At 50.8% G+C, this 15,286-nt stretch overlaps 2 protein-coding genes across 7 annotated transcripts in view; one reads left to right on the forward strand and one right to left on the reverse strand.

Moving 5' to 3' along the window:
• PHYKPL (5-phosphohydroxy-L-lysine phospho-lyase) overlaps positions 1-8,609 on the forward strand; it is a 25,879-nt gene extending 17,270 nt beyond the window's left edge. For 4 of the 5 annotated variants that reach the window (XM_032626697.1, XM_032626702.1, XM_032626701.1 and 1 more), the window contains 5 exons: positions 3,912-4,066; positions 4,459-4,548; positions 6,408-6,538; positions 7,558-7,635; positions 8,096-8,312. In XM_032626697.1, coding sequence (XP_032482588.1) covers positions 3,912-4,066; positions 4,459-4,548; positions 6,408-6,538; positions 7,558-7,607 — 426 coding nt within the window. In that variant the 3' untranslated portion in view covers positions 7,608-7,635; positions 8,096-8,312. Of the gene's footprint in view, positions 1-3,911; positions 4,067-4,458; positions 4,549-6,407; positions 6,539-7,557; positions 7,636-7,877 lie in introns of all 5 variants that reach the window. The other variant, XM_032626698.1, reaches the window with a different exon arrangement.
• HNRNPAB (heterogeneous nuclear ribonucleoprotein A/B) lies at positions 8,447-15,056 on the reverse strand. 2 transcript variants are annotated; one of them, XM_032626704.1, is made up of 8 exons: positions 14,811-15,048; positions 14,491-14,727; positions 13,587-13,755; positions 12,702-12,860; positions 12,388-12,519; positions 10,156-10,276; positions 9,338-9,478; positions 8,447-9,054 (listed from the first exon to the last, which is right to left on the reverse strand). In XM_032626704.1, exons 2-8 carry the CDS (start codon positions 14,703-14,705, stop codon positions 8,984-8,986), a joined length of 1,008 nt encoding a protein of 335 aa, XP_032482595.1. In that variant the 5' UTR covers positions 14,706-14,727; positions 14,811-15,048; the 3' UTR covers positions 8,447-8,983. The 2 variants fall into 2 exon arrangements, with proteins under 2 accessions (XP_032482595.1, XP_032482596.1); XM_032626705.1 differs by lacking the exon at positions 9,338-9,478 and having other exon boundaries at positions 14,811-15,056.
• Positions 15,057-15,286: the final 230 nt, after the last annotated feature.

The raw sequence follows: 15,286 nt of genomic DNA on the forward strand, positions 1-15,286 counted from the left end.
AACTACCTTAGTTTCTTCTCTTTTTCTTTTCTTTCTTTCTCCTTCTTTCTTTCTTTCATTCTTTCTTTTCTTTCCTTTCTTTTTTATTCTGCACCATGCATCTTGTGGGATGTTGGATTTTAGTTCCCCAACTAGGGATTGAACCCGGGCCCTTGGCACAGAATCCTAACCACTGGACCACCAGGGAATTCCTGTCTCCTTTATCTTTGAAGGATACTTTTACTTTATAGAGAATTCTGGACTGACAGTATTTTTCTTTCATCACTTTGAATAGGTCATCCCACTGCCTTCTGGCCTTTAGGGTTTCTGATGAGGAATCAGCTATTAATCTTGTTGAGAATCTCTTGTACATGATGAGTTGCTTCTCTCTTGCTAATTTCAATATTCTCTCTTTGTCCTTTTTTTTTTGAGTTATAATTGACAGACAACATTATATTAGATGCAGGTGTACAATATAATGAGTCAATATTTGTATGTATTGCAAAATGATAACCACAATAAGTTTACTTGACATCCATCACCGTAAAGTTACAGTTTTTTTTCTTGTGATGAGAACTTTTAAGGTCTACTCTCTTAATAACTTTCAAATATACAATACAGTATTGCTTGTTTGTTCTGGCAGCGCTGTGCAGCACATGGGATCTTAGTTCCCCGACCAGGGATCAAACTCAAGCCCCCTGCAGTGGAAGCACAGAGTTTAACTATTGGACCACCAGGGAAGTCCCCAGTATTATTAACTATAGTCACCATGCTGTACCTTACATCCCTGTGACTTATTTACAACTGGAATTTTTTTACCTTTGACGACCTTCACCCATTTACCCACCCTCTTGTTCTTGTCTTTCAGTACCTTGGTTATGTTTTGTCTAGGTATGAAACTTGTTTATTCTACTTGGAGTTCATTGAGCTCCTTGGATGTTTAGATTGTTGTTGGGGTGTTTTTTTAGTCAAATTTAGTAAGTTTTAGACCATTGTTTCTTCAGATATTCTTTCTGCCCCTTCCTCTCCTTCTGGAATTCTTATTTGCATATGTTGGTATGCTTGTGTCCCACAGGTCTCTGAGGCTCTGTTCATTTTTTTTATTCTTTTTTCTTTCCGATTTTCAGACTGGACAGTCTCAATCAACATATCTTCAAGTTTGCTGATTCTTTCATCTGCCTGATTAAATCTGCTGTTAAGCCTCTTAATTTTTCATTTCGGCTACAGTGCTTTTCAACTCCAGACTTTCTATTTAGTTCTTTTTTATAATTTCTATTTCTTTATTGATCTTCCAAATTTGGCAAGATGCCATTTTCATGCTTAGCTTTTAATTCTTTAGATATGGTTTCCTTTAGTGTTTAAGCATATTTGTAATATCTGATTTAAAGTCTTTGTCTAAAAAGAAAGAAAAAGTCTTTGTCTAATAAGGCCATCATCTGGGCTTCCTCCATAACAGTTTCTGTTGATTGTATCCACACCCGCCACCACCACCACCCCATATATGGGCCATGCTTTCTTCTTTCTTTTCATGATTCATAATTTTCTGTTGAGAACTAGACATTTTTAAACATTTATTTATTTATTTATTTTTGGCTGTGTTGGGTCTTCGTTTCTATGCGAGGGCTTTCGCTAGTTGCAGCGAGCAGGGCCCACTCTTCATCGCGGTGCGCGGGCCTCTCACTGTCGCGGCCTCTCGTTGTGGAGCGCAGGCTCCAGACGCGCAGGCTCAGTAGTTGTGGCTCACGGGCCCAGTTGCCCCGCGGCATGTGGGATCTTCCCGGACCAGGGCTCGAACCCGTGTCCCCTGCATTGGCAGGCGGATTCTTAACCACTGCGCCACCAGGGAAGCCCCTAGACATTTTTAAATAATATAACGTGGCAACATTGGAAATCATTTTCCCTCCTCATGGTTTGTTGTTCATGCTTTTTGTTGTTGTTTGTATATTGCCTTTTCTGAACTAGTTCAGAACAGATAACTATGTTATATATTATGCTAGTTCAGCATCTTGGCCAGGCCACAATTCTAAACCAAAGATGCTGTGGGTAGAACTCACGACCTTTTAACAAGTTCACAGTTGATAATAATATGCAATAAATAGCCTCAATCCATCCCCTGTGTCCATCCCACACATAATTTGCTTTGGACATACCAGAAAGCTGCCTCACAGCAAATCACCTAGGAAGCTTTTTATGATCACAAGCAAGCAAATTTTCAAGATGGTCTACAGGATACCACTGCATACCCGTTGGAATGGCTGCAATTAAAAACTGCAACAGGGCTTCCCTGGTGGCGCAGTAGTTGAGAGTCCGCCTGCCGATGCAGGGGACACGGGTTTGTGCCCCGGTCCGGGAAGATTCCACATGCTGCAGAGCGGCTGGGCCCGTGAGCCATGGCCGCTGAGCCTGCGCTCCGCAACGGGAGAGGCCACAACAGTGAGAGGCCCACGTACCACACACACACACAAAAAAATGCAACAATTCCAAATGTTTTTGAGGATGTGGAGCTACTGGGATTTCATAGACTAATGGTGGGAATGTAATATGGTACGAATTTGGAAAACAGTTTCACTTTTTTATATAGTTAAATATATATTTATCAAGCTGTCCAGCAGTTCCACTCCTAGGTATTTACCCAAGAGAAATGAGAACGTATGTTAACAAAAAGACTTGTTATAAATGTTTATAACAGTTTTATTCGTAAATAGCCCAAAACCAAAATAAGCCCCAAGGGTCTATCAACGGGAACTTGGATAAACAAATTGTAGTGTGTCCATATAATGGAATACTATGCAGCCATAAAATGAACAAACGACCAATACACACAACATTATAGATGAATTTTAAAAACATGTTGCGCAGAAGCCAGGCACAAAAGGTTACATATTTTGTGATTCCATTCACATGACATTCCAGAAAAGGCAAAACTATAGTGACAGAAAGAGTCAGTGGTTGCCTGGGCCAGTAGTGGGTGGGAGCACAAGGAACTTTGGGGAATGCTGGAAATGTTTTGTATTTTCATGGTAGTGGAGGTTCCACAGGTATATACATTTGTCAAGTCACACTGAACTACATACATTTTAAATATATGCAGTGTATTGTATGTAAACTATACCTCAATAAAGTTTTGTGGTTTTTTAAAGCTATAGTTTAAAAAAAAAAAAAAAAAGATGGTCTGCAGGAGACCCCTTCCTTCTGACTCTCTGCAATGCAGGTCCTCAGACACCTGCAGGGCCAGGTGGAGGAAGTGAGTCAAAGCACTCAGGGTGCCTGAAGGGGACAGGTAGTGCCAATGTAGCCAGATAGGCTAGGTTTGTTTTAAGTCAGACATATTTTTGTGTTAAGTCTCTTAAGACATTAGCACCTAATTCAAAACTTTTAATTATGCCACACAAGCCAAACAAAATGAATCCTCAGGCCGCATTTGGCTCACAGGCAGCTTGTGGTCTGCGCCCTAAAATCTGCCTTGGGCTCAGCCAGCAGAGCTGTGAGCTGGAACCACAGAGTGACTTTTCCTGGGTGTGGCTCTGGCATGCTGCTCTTGACCCTCCTTGAAAGAGGTGATGGGCAGTGCAATGCAGTGGGTCTGGGTCCAGTCCATGAGATGGGGCCCTGAAGCCTTTTGACAAAATCAGCTGTGTGGGAATGCCCAGTACATCCTCTCCTCTGATTTTTGCATGTTCTTGGGGATCCTATTGCACCCCTGGGGGTACTTGGCCTGGATTACAGTCACATTAGCACCTGGAAAGATGGGACAGCCCATGGGGGATTCAGAAGAACCCCATTTACTGCCCAGCATGCTGAGCCCTGAGGGGTTCAGGCCTGTGCTCATCACTGCCCTTGCACTGTGTGTGGCAGTTCTGCTGCCCTTCACAGTCCCTGGGCCATGGCCCACTCTGCTGAGCACCTGACATGCTCTTTGTCCCCTGGCTCAGTTTGGGGGCAGCCCAGTGTCCTGCGCTGTGGGGCTGGCCGTCCTGGATGTCTTGGAAAAGGAGCAGCTGCAGGCTCATGCTGCCTCTGTGGGCAGCCTCCTGATGGAGCTCCTTGGACAGCAGAAAGCCAAACATCCCATCCTTGGGGACATCAGGTGAGGCTCAGGGTAGCGTCACCACCTGCCAGGGGCCTGGTGTGGTTCCTTCATTCACTTCATCACCACCTGGGATGGTGGGAACTTTTATCTCCACTCCGCAGAGGAACTGAAGCACCTACAGGTGCTACTGCCCAAGATGGCACCTCTGGAGGGAGGAGGGGGGTGAAGCCAGGATCAAACTTTCCTCTATCCACATTGAGGGCCCCTCACCATCACAGTTACTTCCTGGAACTGTTTTAGCACCCTCCAAGGGTTCCTACAGCTCTCCACCTCCCCAGGAGGCTGAGTGGGCTTTCTGACAGGGGCTTGGCTGAGGCCCAGGCAGAGGGTGAGAGCAAGGACCATGGTCCCTCAGGCCTGGCCTCCTGAGATGTCACCTTCTGCTCCAGGGGCGTTGGGCTCTTCATTGGTGTGGATCTGATCAAAGATGAGGCCACAAGGATGCCAGCAACCGAAGAGGCTGACTATGTGGTGTCCAGGTATTTTTTCTTGAAACAGCTTGTTTCTACGGCCCTGACTGGGAAAGAGCTCCCCTCTTGCCTCTCCCAGGCACGCTGGGCCCACACAGGGTTGACTGAAGGAGGTGGCCTTTAGCCTCTGGGTTAGAGGGCTGCCAATCTGTGCACCCCTTTGACTGGGCTCTGCGGACTGAGAAAGCGGCCCCATCAGCTCTGTACCCAGTGCCTGGCAGCAAAGGCTTCAGATGGGTGCGGTCCGTTCCCAGCCTGAGCAGACACTTCTGCCAAAAATGCCAAAGCTGCAGAAGCTCTCAGACCCAGGCAGCCCCAATGCTGCATTTCACAGCCCCAGGCTGCCCGAGGGAAGCAGCTTCTCCAGAGCCACACCTGAGGCTGTGGCAGAACCAGACTCCCCATTCCTAGAGGGTTTTCAAATAGGACTCCTGTTCCTTGTCTGGGTGGGGAGTGTCTGGATGACTCAGCATCTCAGGACTCAGGAGCCCTCGCTCCCAGTTCTGGTTCCCATGGTCTTTCACTTGAACCCCAGGCAGGACCGAAGCCACAGGACCCTTTCCCCTCTTGTTTCGTTACTTCCTTTTTATTTCCATTCCTCACTCCTACCTCCTTCCCCCACCTTGGAAAACCCATCTAGTGTTTGATGCGTGTCCTTATTCAAGTTGTGAAATGTTTGTCATTGTTTCAAATTCACGTAAACAGTATTGATGTAAAAATCGTTCTCCCCACACGTTTTTTGAAGCTGACCCCTCCTGCGTGGCTGCCCAGCCCCTGCCTTCTCTGTGCTGGTTGAGCACATCCACCAGCTCACCCACCCCTTCCCCCAGGGAGCCTCAAGACTCAGAAATTCAGGATGGTCTGTGGGAAGGAGGGAGTCAGATCCTCAGCCAAGCCTGACCTCCTCCACCTTATAACCACCCCTGTGGTTTCTCCAGTTCAGTGAAGAAACAGGAACCAGGTGGAACGGTGTTTCAGTGGCAGTCACCCTGCTAAAGGCAGAGCTGGATTTAAAGTCCAGAACCTGATCTTTCTAGCACAGATGCTGTCAGTGCCAGGAAGACTGGGATGCGAGAAAGGAGCCAGAGGCAGGCTGAGGACACCCTGCTCCTGACAAGACTTACATAAAAGGAATAAATAAAAAAGAATGAGAGTGCGGGGTCAGAGAGAGTGTAAATACAGTCACATCAGACCCCTTCTCTCAGAGGCCAAAATACCTTCCTAGGTTAAAAGTGTAAATGTGGAATATTAAAAACAATTATTAGATACCAATGATGATGTTAAATAACTTCCAAAAAGAACTGGAAATTAAAACTGGATAGTCCTGTCTGGGGTTACAACATAACCTGGGGGCAGAGTACAGAAAGGGTTGGCAGGGAAGTTAGAAGCTAGGTGAGGGCTCCATGGATTCACTGTACTACTCTCTTTGTGAATGTTGGACACTTTCCATATAAAAAGTAAACCGTACAATGTCATATAAACCATGTTAAAATGAAAAATGCAAGGACTCTTGCTGTCCACATTGTAGCCCCGTGGCCAATCTCGGCTTCAACTGGGGCTCCAGGGATGGATGAAGCAAGACCCCTGCTTGGGGGTGGGGGGGGGTGTGTGCAGGCAGCAGGCTCAGGGCCAGATGTAGGGCACCCCAGACAGGGGCCTCTGATGCTGGGCCATAAAGTTGGGCAGGAGTTTGGCAGGGGGTGGCCAGTGCTGTATCCTGGTGGGAACTGGCCTATGGAAGGTTCTGAGGGCAGTGTGGCTGGAGTCGCACCCACGAGGCCAAAGCCAGGCTGAGGAAGGTCTGAAAGGCCCATGTGAAGTGCCCTTGGCTGGTGGGCAGCAGGCCCTGCTGTGTCCTATCCTTGCAGGCTGAAAGAAAACTACATTTTGTTGAGCACCGACGGCCCTGGAAGGAATGTCCTGAAGTTCAAGCCCCCGATGTGTTTCAGCTTGGACAACGCACGACACGTGGTCGCAAAGCTGGATGCCATCCTGACAGGTGAGCCTGGAGACCCAAGGGGCAGCTGATAACTGTGTCTCTACAACCCAGCCTGGAGCTAGGACCTCCCAGCATGCCCAGGGACAGGGGTTCAACAGCTGAGCCAGGTGTCCTCTGAACAGTGCAGGGAGTAGGGAGCTGAAGTGGAGGCCTCCCCTATTCCTGCCTGTGCCCCCCAAAAATCTGAGCCCTGGGTAGATGGGAAATGAGCCACCACCCATCCTGCCTGGGCAGGCACCAGTGTGGCATGCAGGACAAGGGAAGCAGGGCTGGGCTTTTAAGCCCAACTATCGGAACTAGTGGGAGGTTCCATTGTGTCCTTAAAGCCTCCCTGAGATGTAGGTGGCAGTAGCTTTGCTTTCTTCAGCTGCTAAGTGGCTGAAATGAGATTTGCACCCTGGACTGATTCAACACAAAATGAAATCCCTCTGCACATTCCTTATCATTTAGGAAAGTCAAACTCTCCTCTAAATCCACTTACAAGGAAATCTGTAATTACCAAATTGGACACATCATGCACTGAGGCGATGTTGCCACGTACAGAGCTCAGTGGGGGACCCCAAAATAGGCAAAATGCTATCTTCCTGATAGAGATCAAAGCAGCCCAGCTACAACCACCCCCACCCCACCCCCAGGCTATTTCACTGTGGTCACCAGGTCTCTAGAGCTAAGGCCAGTCCCTACTAGACACAACTGGAAGTGGTAAGGAACCTGCTGGGGGAAGGGAATGTATTTTCGGGAAGCCTGCGGAGGAAAAGCTGACTGGGCACAGAACTGGCTTGGAGTTACTGTATAGAAGGGACTTCAGTTGAGCCTGGAAGCCTCAGGAAATCTGAGGGCTGGTTTTGTCCTCTTGGGAAATTGTTGCTGACCCTGTGGTGGCCTGTACACAGGGGTAAAGGGTGGGACAATGGGCTTGGACAGGCCAGTGGGCCCAGTCTCCACACTGCCATCCAAGAAGCCTGGACACTGAAGGCAGAAGTCTTTAGCAGAGGAGAAAGGTTGACCATCTTTTTCAGACATGGAAGAGAAAGTGAGAAGTTGCAAGACACTGAGGCTCCAGCCCTGAGGCAGCTCTGCTGAGGGGTGTCTTCTAGGTAAGTGGCCTTACTTCTTGTTCCTAGAGAACCAGAACTGGGTTCCTTACCACCCATTTAGTAGCTCCTTCAACATTCTTGTTCCAAGTGATGTCCCCTTCCCACAGGTTCGTTTTAATACTGGGAGGCTCTGGCTGCCTTGGGCTCTCCCCATCCCCCACCCCTGAAAAATCTCCTAAGTACTTAAGTTTGCATTTGATGGCTGAGCAAAGAATATAGCTACTTCCTCCCTTCTCCAGCAGGTTCCTCCACGGGAGAGCTTCTGGCAGGCTTTATCCACCTGCAGCCCCCAGCCAAGTGCTGTGTCTTACAACTAGCTATCTTAGGCCTCAGCCACTAGACTTGGGGTGCTCCAATCAGGCCAACAGACAGGCCCTGCCATAGGGGGCCGTTACAACCAGGAGGGGCACCATCTTGCCCAGATCCAGCTGGCCCTTTGTGTGTCTGCTCTTATCTTTAGGTTCACACTGTCTTTGCTGGGAGAGAGAATCCCATTTCCAATGGCAAGTCAAGACAGGTGTTCCAAGGTGCTCCAGACTCGAACTGCCCTGGGTCAGTGTCCCCACTGAGGGTGGTAACCCTCACTGTACTGTTTTCATCCCCTTGAACAGCTGCCCCAAATATCTGAGCCACTCCACTTTCTTTAAAGGGGCACAAGTCCTAGGCAGAGCCAAGTCATTAAAGGAAACTAACCAAAGATGTGGAGAGTGTGTGCTTATGCCTGACAGGATGCAGGTTAGGTGGTCTTGGAGGATACTGGAGCTCTGGAGCACCTGTCCCCCTTCACAGTATATCCCACACTCACCCAGGCTTGGGGGTTTTTTAATTTTTATTTCAAAAGCTTGGATAGCTTCAATATCCAGGTTGTGGCAAAATCAGGACACGTGTAAAATACCTTACAATACATTAGATTCCCGAAAGGTACCAAAAAGTACAGTAAAATTAACACTTCCATTATAGGAAATGTATGACACAAATAATATAAAATTAAAGGTGAAAAAAGGTGACACTGTTTTCCTAAGATACAATTTACTCTTTACAACCAGGGTCCACAGGTCCAGGCTGCAGAGCGGCCGCAGGAAGCAGACCCTCCAATCTGGCTCCGGGTAACTGGGTAATAAAAATGAGCCCATAATGCCGCTCTGGCCTCGAGACACCACACGCTGCCTAAAACAACTAGAGCTCTGGATATATTAAACAGGAGAGTGATTTCCAGGGGGGAAATTTTAAATAAGACGCACATGGGACAGCCCATAGAAAGTTTGCCAGGTTAAATTTGGTACATAATTGTGTTCACTCGATATCCAAACAAAGCGTGTGCGGTCAGTCGGACACTCCTGCCAAAGCCTCAGTATGGCTTGTAGTTATTCTGATGGCCACCGCGTCGCTGGCTCTTCCCGTAATTTGTACTACCCTGACCTAGGGACAAGAACAACAATGAGAGCAGCTACAACTTACTGAGCATTTACTCCTGTGCCAGGCGCTTGATATACATCCTCACCAGAGCCAACAACTCTGATAGGACATCTTCCCCACCTTCCTGAGCCCCAAAAGCTCAAAATCGGGTAGCTCCAGTGAGCAAGCCAGGCCACAAAGCCCAGCCTGTCCGACTCCAAAGCCCCTGCTGCCAGTGGCCCCTGCACTGTCTGTCCTGCCTCCCAGGGTGGGTGAGTGGATGGGGGCCTCCCTCTCTCCTACTTACTGTAGTCGTAGCCGGGGCCGTAGCCGTAATAACCATAAGGCGAGTAGTCGTAGCCGCCATAGCCGGGCCCGTAGCCCTGCTGGTAGCCGTAGCCCTGGTTCCAGTAGCTGCCGTAGCCCTGATTCCAACTCTGACTCTGACCTGTGGGGGGGAGCAGGGCACAGGGGCCCATGGACCATTTAGCACACGCAGGAGCTAGGATGGAGGAAATCCTGCCCTTTGGGTGGCGAGGTTACTATGGCAACTCAGAAAAGCCAAGGGGCTGCTGTCCTAGTGTAGAGGGAGGGCCCTGGGCCCAGCCCTGTACCTGAGACCCAAGCTGGGGGTAAGAAGGCCAGGCCAGGAGGGAAAACTAACTTCACTGGGGCAACCGAGGCAGCTCACTCTCATTCAAATCACCCTCTGCTCACCCCCACCCCCCCTGGCAGCTTGGCCTTAAAAAGGATGGAGTTCAGGCTTTGGAGTCAGAGGGGCCTGGGACGGAAGGAGGTTAAGCGCCTGGCACAGCCTTGCCCTACCCTTCAGCCCACCCACCCATGGGTGTACCAAGACTCAGGACAGCCACAGAGCCAAGCACACCCCGTCTTGATGCAGACGCCCCTCTGCCCTGGGGCCCCAGACCACATGAGAAAAATGGGCTCTTCTACTCCAAGCAGCAGCAGCAGCAGCAGCAGCATAGCCTCAACCCAGGAAAACCATTCCTGATTCTGCCCACCCTGCTGCACCAAGCACCAGAGGCCAAGAGAGCCCCCAAAACAGGCACAGAAGCTCCATGCAGGTAGGGAAACAGGACTCATCTTCATCTGGGTTCCACTCACCTCCTCCACTTCCGCCACCACCACCGCTGCCTCGGTTCCCTCGGTTGCGATTCCCACGGCCCCCAGAGCCATACTGCTGCTGTTGATAAACCTCTTTGGGCTGAGCCACCTTGATTTCACACTGAAAGCCAAGAGGACAGTGGGTCATGCCAGTGGGACAAACCCTGGGCAGGGAGTGTGCATGAAGGCCTTCGCTGACAAACGTTCAGGAGGCAGATCTTCTCTATCTGCTCAAGAACACATGCTGGGGTGGGAAACCACATTTGGACTAGCTCTCAGAATCACAACTAAAATCTAGACAGACCGAAAAACTCACACAATGGGCTTTTTGGCTCAAGCCTTTCCCCAGAGTGCTTGAAACAATGGGATACACCCAATGGGATAGGTCTACTGATGGTCACCCTTGGGTGCTCTAACAAGTGGGAGAAGAGGGACAGCTGGACCAATGCCAGTCCAGTGTAGCAAGACACCACACCAGGTGTCAATCTGGTGCCACCTTGGGCAAGGGAGTCAGAGAAGGCTTCCCAGGTAAGGGATCTTAGAGAAAAAAGGTTCTTTTTTCCCCCCAGAAGAAATAAAAGCATTCCACTCAAACACACTATTGAGGTGGCAAACCTGACCTCCATCTTATAAAGAAAGCCACTGAAGCTCAGGGCAGCCTTCCCTAAGGCCATACTGCTCCCCCTTTCTCCTCCAACCACTGGTGTGCTGTTGGGATGGACCAGATATCTGTGTCTTCTTAGGGCCCAGAGAGTCAATTTCCTTCTTGCTCAAAACTCTGAGGGTCATGGACCTTCAAGTGCTCCTGCTTTAAGTATATTTTTAAAAGAAAGTCCACTGACACATAACCCTCTCCATTAAGACCAATTAAAAAAACATTTTAGGGGGCTTCCCTGGTGGCGCAGTGGTTGAGAGTCTGCCTGCCGATGCAGGGGACACGGGTTCGTGCCCCGGCCCGGGAAGATCCCACATGCTGCGGAGCGGCTGGGCCCATGAGCTATGGCCACTGAGCCTGCGCGTCCAGAGCCTGTGCTCCGCCCGCAACGGGAGAGGCCACAACAGTGAGAGGCCCGCGTACCGCAAAAAAAAAAAAAAAAAAAAATTTTACGTTAAGATGCCCCCATACGAGCATACTCAAAAAATCAGCAAATTACCGAGTGATGCAATCTCATGTTTTCTATCCTACTAAGTTAAAAATACTGAATACAACCTGCTAAAATACACTTATTTCAAGATCAACCACTAGCAGTTTGACTAATGGTGCCCTAATAGGCTCTTCATGCCCATTTCACATCATGGCACAGAGACAAAGACCTCTTTCCATGTCACTGTCCACTGGGGTAACCACTAATGGATGAGGTCTCACCCAACAGCCCCTATGATCCCATCTCATTTTACATAAAATTTAGGGGCCCAATCCCAAATCCAATCTTTCCAAAAATTCCCAGCCAGGATTGAGGCTTCCAGGAGCCCCACGCTGTGTGTCCCACCTTATCTGGCTGCCACTCCTGCTCAGGCAGAGCCTGCCACACCTTGCCAGTGGGCCACACCCTCAACTCCCAACTGCCTCGGCCACTGGAGAACACAGGGAGCATGAAGTACCTACCCTCTCTCCCGTCCAGAGTTCAGAGGGAAGAGTTGCCCCTCACTGAACAGGACTCTCGCTTATCTGAAGTCAAAACTGACTCTAGATTTAAGGTGGCCAGGACCCTGGGAGCTCTCTGGAAAGGATCTTTGGGGTGGGGCTTAATTTAACCAGTAACCAAAGGGGATGGAGATAAAACAGATTTGGTTGTGGCAGGAGATAAAGATAAAAGCTCTACAACAACGTCCAAAGCAGGTAAGACTTCTCCACAGAAAACAGTAAATGGCAATTTTAGAATCTTCTGAGACCTTAACTGTAGGACTTACACACTTTGCACTCTACATCCCAAACACCATGACCTCTACCTTTAAGTCAGGAACTGAAGAGGCTACTCAGCACACACTCTATCCCATATAAGCCTCCCGTCCTCCAGTATTCTCCTGCCTCCCTCATATCCTGTCCTACCAGCCTAGGAGCTCCGTGAAAGACAGGACAACCTGCCCCTCCCCTATGAGGACAGCAAACAGTGCAGAAAACAGTAACGTATACCCTGGAGAACTCTTGGAGGTAACCCAATGCCTAATCCACGCCTGCAAAGGCAAGCTCTCCAGCAGAATGCCAAGCACACACAACTGCGGACACCTTACCTTACTTCCACTGATGGTGTGGAACTTTTTCTCCAGAACTTTCTTCACAGGTTCCTCTTCTTTAAAGGTGATGAAAACAAAGCCTCGTCTTTTGTTCGACTTTGGATCCATTGGAAGCTCAATGGCTTCAATCTGCAAACATAAGCAAAGCTCAGGACCCTACCGCAGAGCCTATAAGGAACTCACAGGAGAAAACGTTCAAGAACACCAGAGTGAAAAAGAGCTCCAGCCAGCCAAGGTGCCAAGGTGCCAAGGACCAGGAAGAAGGCAACCTCGGTGCAGCTAGCAGACCACTCCGGAAGCCACACACTCACCTCCCCAAACTCGCCGAAGTACTCCCTGATCTTCTCCTCAGTGGCTTCAGGATTCAGACCCCCCACAAAAATTTTCTTTACTGGGTCTTTCTTCATGGCCATGGCTTTTTTGGGGTCAATGACACGGCCATCCAGCCTGTGCTCCTTCTGGTCTAGAACCTGTTCCAACAGAAGGGAGCTGGGTTCTAACTCAGCAGCATGACCCTGAATAAGAACCTTCTCTTTGAACCACAAGACTCCAACACAGGCACACAAAATGTGCTTCACTCCCTTCAAACTCTACCCCCAATCTGACTTCCCAACCCTATCTCCAAACTTCACTTGGTTTACCTAAACACCTATAAATCTATCCTCAACCCCCCCCCAACCAGTCTTTGCCCATGCCGTACACCCCTCTTCCTGCCCAGGCAGCCCCAATTTAAGGCCTATCTCCTCCGGAAGTAAAGCAATAATTAAAAGCACAGGCTAGAGCTAGGCTGTGAGGGCTGGAATCCTCACACTCCACCCCTTACTAGCTATGTGATCTCTTCTACTTAACCTTCTGAGCCTTAGGTTTGTTTTCTACAAAATGAGTAAAATAATGTTTATCTCCTAACAACCATGGACTCTCTTCTAGTCCTCTCAATGAAATGTCTGCTTCAGCAGGGTCCAGAATAGGCACAAGATAATAAACGGTCAACCATAATCTGCCTGGACCACTCCTGCCCACTCACTCCTCCATTTAATCTCTACTTTTAATCCCTTCAAAAAGGAGAGCAGGAGTTCCCAACCTCTCTGCTTTTCCCAAAGCACCCAACCATGTGCAAAACACATAAGCCAATCATGGTCTAAGAACAGTATCCTCATAGAATACACAGACTTCTGATTATAAAGTACCCAGCTTACCTTCTCCACGCTGGCTGCATCTTTGAAGAGGATAAACCCAAACCCTCTTGACCGACCAGTGTTGGGATCCATTTTTATTGTACAGTCAACGACCTCTCCAAATTTGGTAAAATAATCCTTTAGGTCCTTTTTGCTGGTATCCCAGCTCAGGCCACCAACGAACATTTTTCTGAAATGGTGGGGTGAGAACAGGGAAACAAGCCTTAGAAAACTCATTTCGGAAGGATTAGCCCTAGCAAAACTTTCATTGAAAAGATTGTAAATAAAGCCACCATTCCGGAACAAAGGTTTACCCTTAGGGCCCACAGGGTTCTACCTCCGGAAGATGTTAACATAACTCCGCTTCCCTTCCAAACCCAATCTTGACCGTAACAAAGCCTCAGGTGATCCGTACCCCCAAGGAGGTGGGGGAAAAGGAAGCACAACCTAGCCGGAGAGCTAGGCCCTGGGCACTCACAACTGTAAGGAATCTAATTTGTCTAACAACCGTGTATCAAAACGCTACGGTCCCTGCCACCTCCGAGCACTCGCTCTCAAGGAACTCAAGGCTTCCGGGGCCGAGGAGTTCAGGCCTTGACTCCGCCCTGGAAAAGAGGCGGAGAAGGAAGGCCCTGGCGCGCGCCAACTCCGCCCACGCAGCTCAGGCAGTCAGCGACCCGCCGGGCCCCGGGTCCGAGCGCACTCCGCTTCCGGGCGCCAGCCAGCGGCCCCGGGGCGGCGCCAAAGTCGACCCAACAAACTCCTGCAAACTCCGGCGCGCACAGAAAGCCGGCGGCGCGGGGCTGCTGCTCTGCGGGCCGCGAGCAGGCCCCGGCCGCCCGCCCCTCCCCCCGCCGCGTGGCGCCAACAAAAGGCGGCCCCGGAACAAAGGCGGCGCCCCCCGTCGGCCAGCGGCCGCACCTACCCCGCGTCCTCCTCGTTCTTGCTGGCGTTTATCTGGTCACCCTCGGCGCCGTTCTGGTTGCCGGCCTGGGGCGCCACGCTCCCGCCTCCGGCGCCAGCCGCGACCCCGGTGCCAGCACCAGTCCCGGCCGGCGACTCGCCTTCGGGGGCGGCCTCGTGTCCGTTCTCGGTGGCGCCCGTCGTCTCCATGGGTTGCTCCTCACCCGCTTCCGACATGCTAGGCCGTGGCGCGCGGCTCCTGCAACGAGCAGCCACGACGCATCAGGCCGGCGCCGCTCCCGCCCGGGTTCCCGCCCGCCACCCGCGGGCCCGGCCTCTCACCTCGCCGCCGATGACGCCGCGGGGCCCGCTCGTCCCCACCCGCCGGGAAGGCACCGCGGGCTCGGCCGCGCTCACGCTTGCGCTGCCGGGCCTCTCCCCCGTCTACCGACGGAGCCGCCGCGACCTCGCGTCCTCCTCCCTCGGCCTGCGCTGCCGCTGTCGCCGCTGCACGAAAGCCACCAACACAGAAGCTCTACCAGGCCCGCGCGGTGCTGCCGCCTGACAATGCCGACTCGTGGCGCTCTTTATAATGCCGGAGCCGAGGCCACCTCGCAACAAACCACATGCTCATTGGCTTCGCCAGCCGGTCACTCAACCCCGCGCCGGCTCCCCATTGGCCGCGGCGGCGCGCTCACGGTAAATCCAGGCGGGCTTTGTCCTCATCTTAGAATTCGCGCGAGCCGGGGCCTTGCAGAGGGTCGCCGGGTCCGATGGTCCGATGACCCTGTCCCGAGCGGCCCGGCCCGAGCCCAGGG

This window comes from Phocoena sinus, chromosome 3 (genome assembly GCF_008692025.1).
Source record: "Phocoena sinus isolate mPhoSin1 chromosome 3, mPhoSin1.pri, whole genome shotgun sequence".
NCBI classification, from domain to species: Eukaryota; Metazoa; Chordata; class Mammalia; order Artiodactyla; family Phocoenidae; genus Phocoena; species Phocoena sinus.

Bases quoted from the DNA above. Each gene is read 5' to 3' on its own strand.
- HNRNPAB (XM_032626704.1), bottom strand. From the start codon at position 14,705: ATGTCGGAAGCGGGTGAGGAGCAACCCATGGAGACGACGGGCGCCACC. The intron at 12,861-13,586 runs GTAAGCTGGGTA...CTGTTGGAACAG, and splicing joins ATGCAGCCAGCGTGGAGAAG to GTTCTAGACCAGAAGGAGCA. The intron at 10,277-12,387 runs GTAAGGTGTCCG...CTTGGCTTTCAG, and splicing joins ACACCATCAGTGGAAGTAAG to TGTGAAATCAAGGTGGCTCA.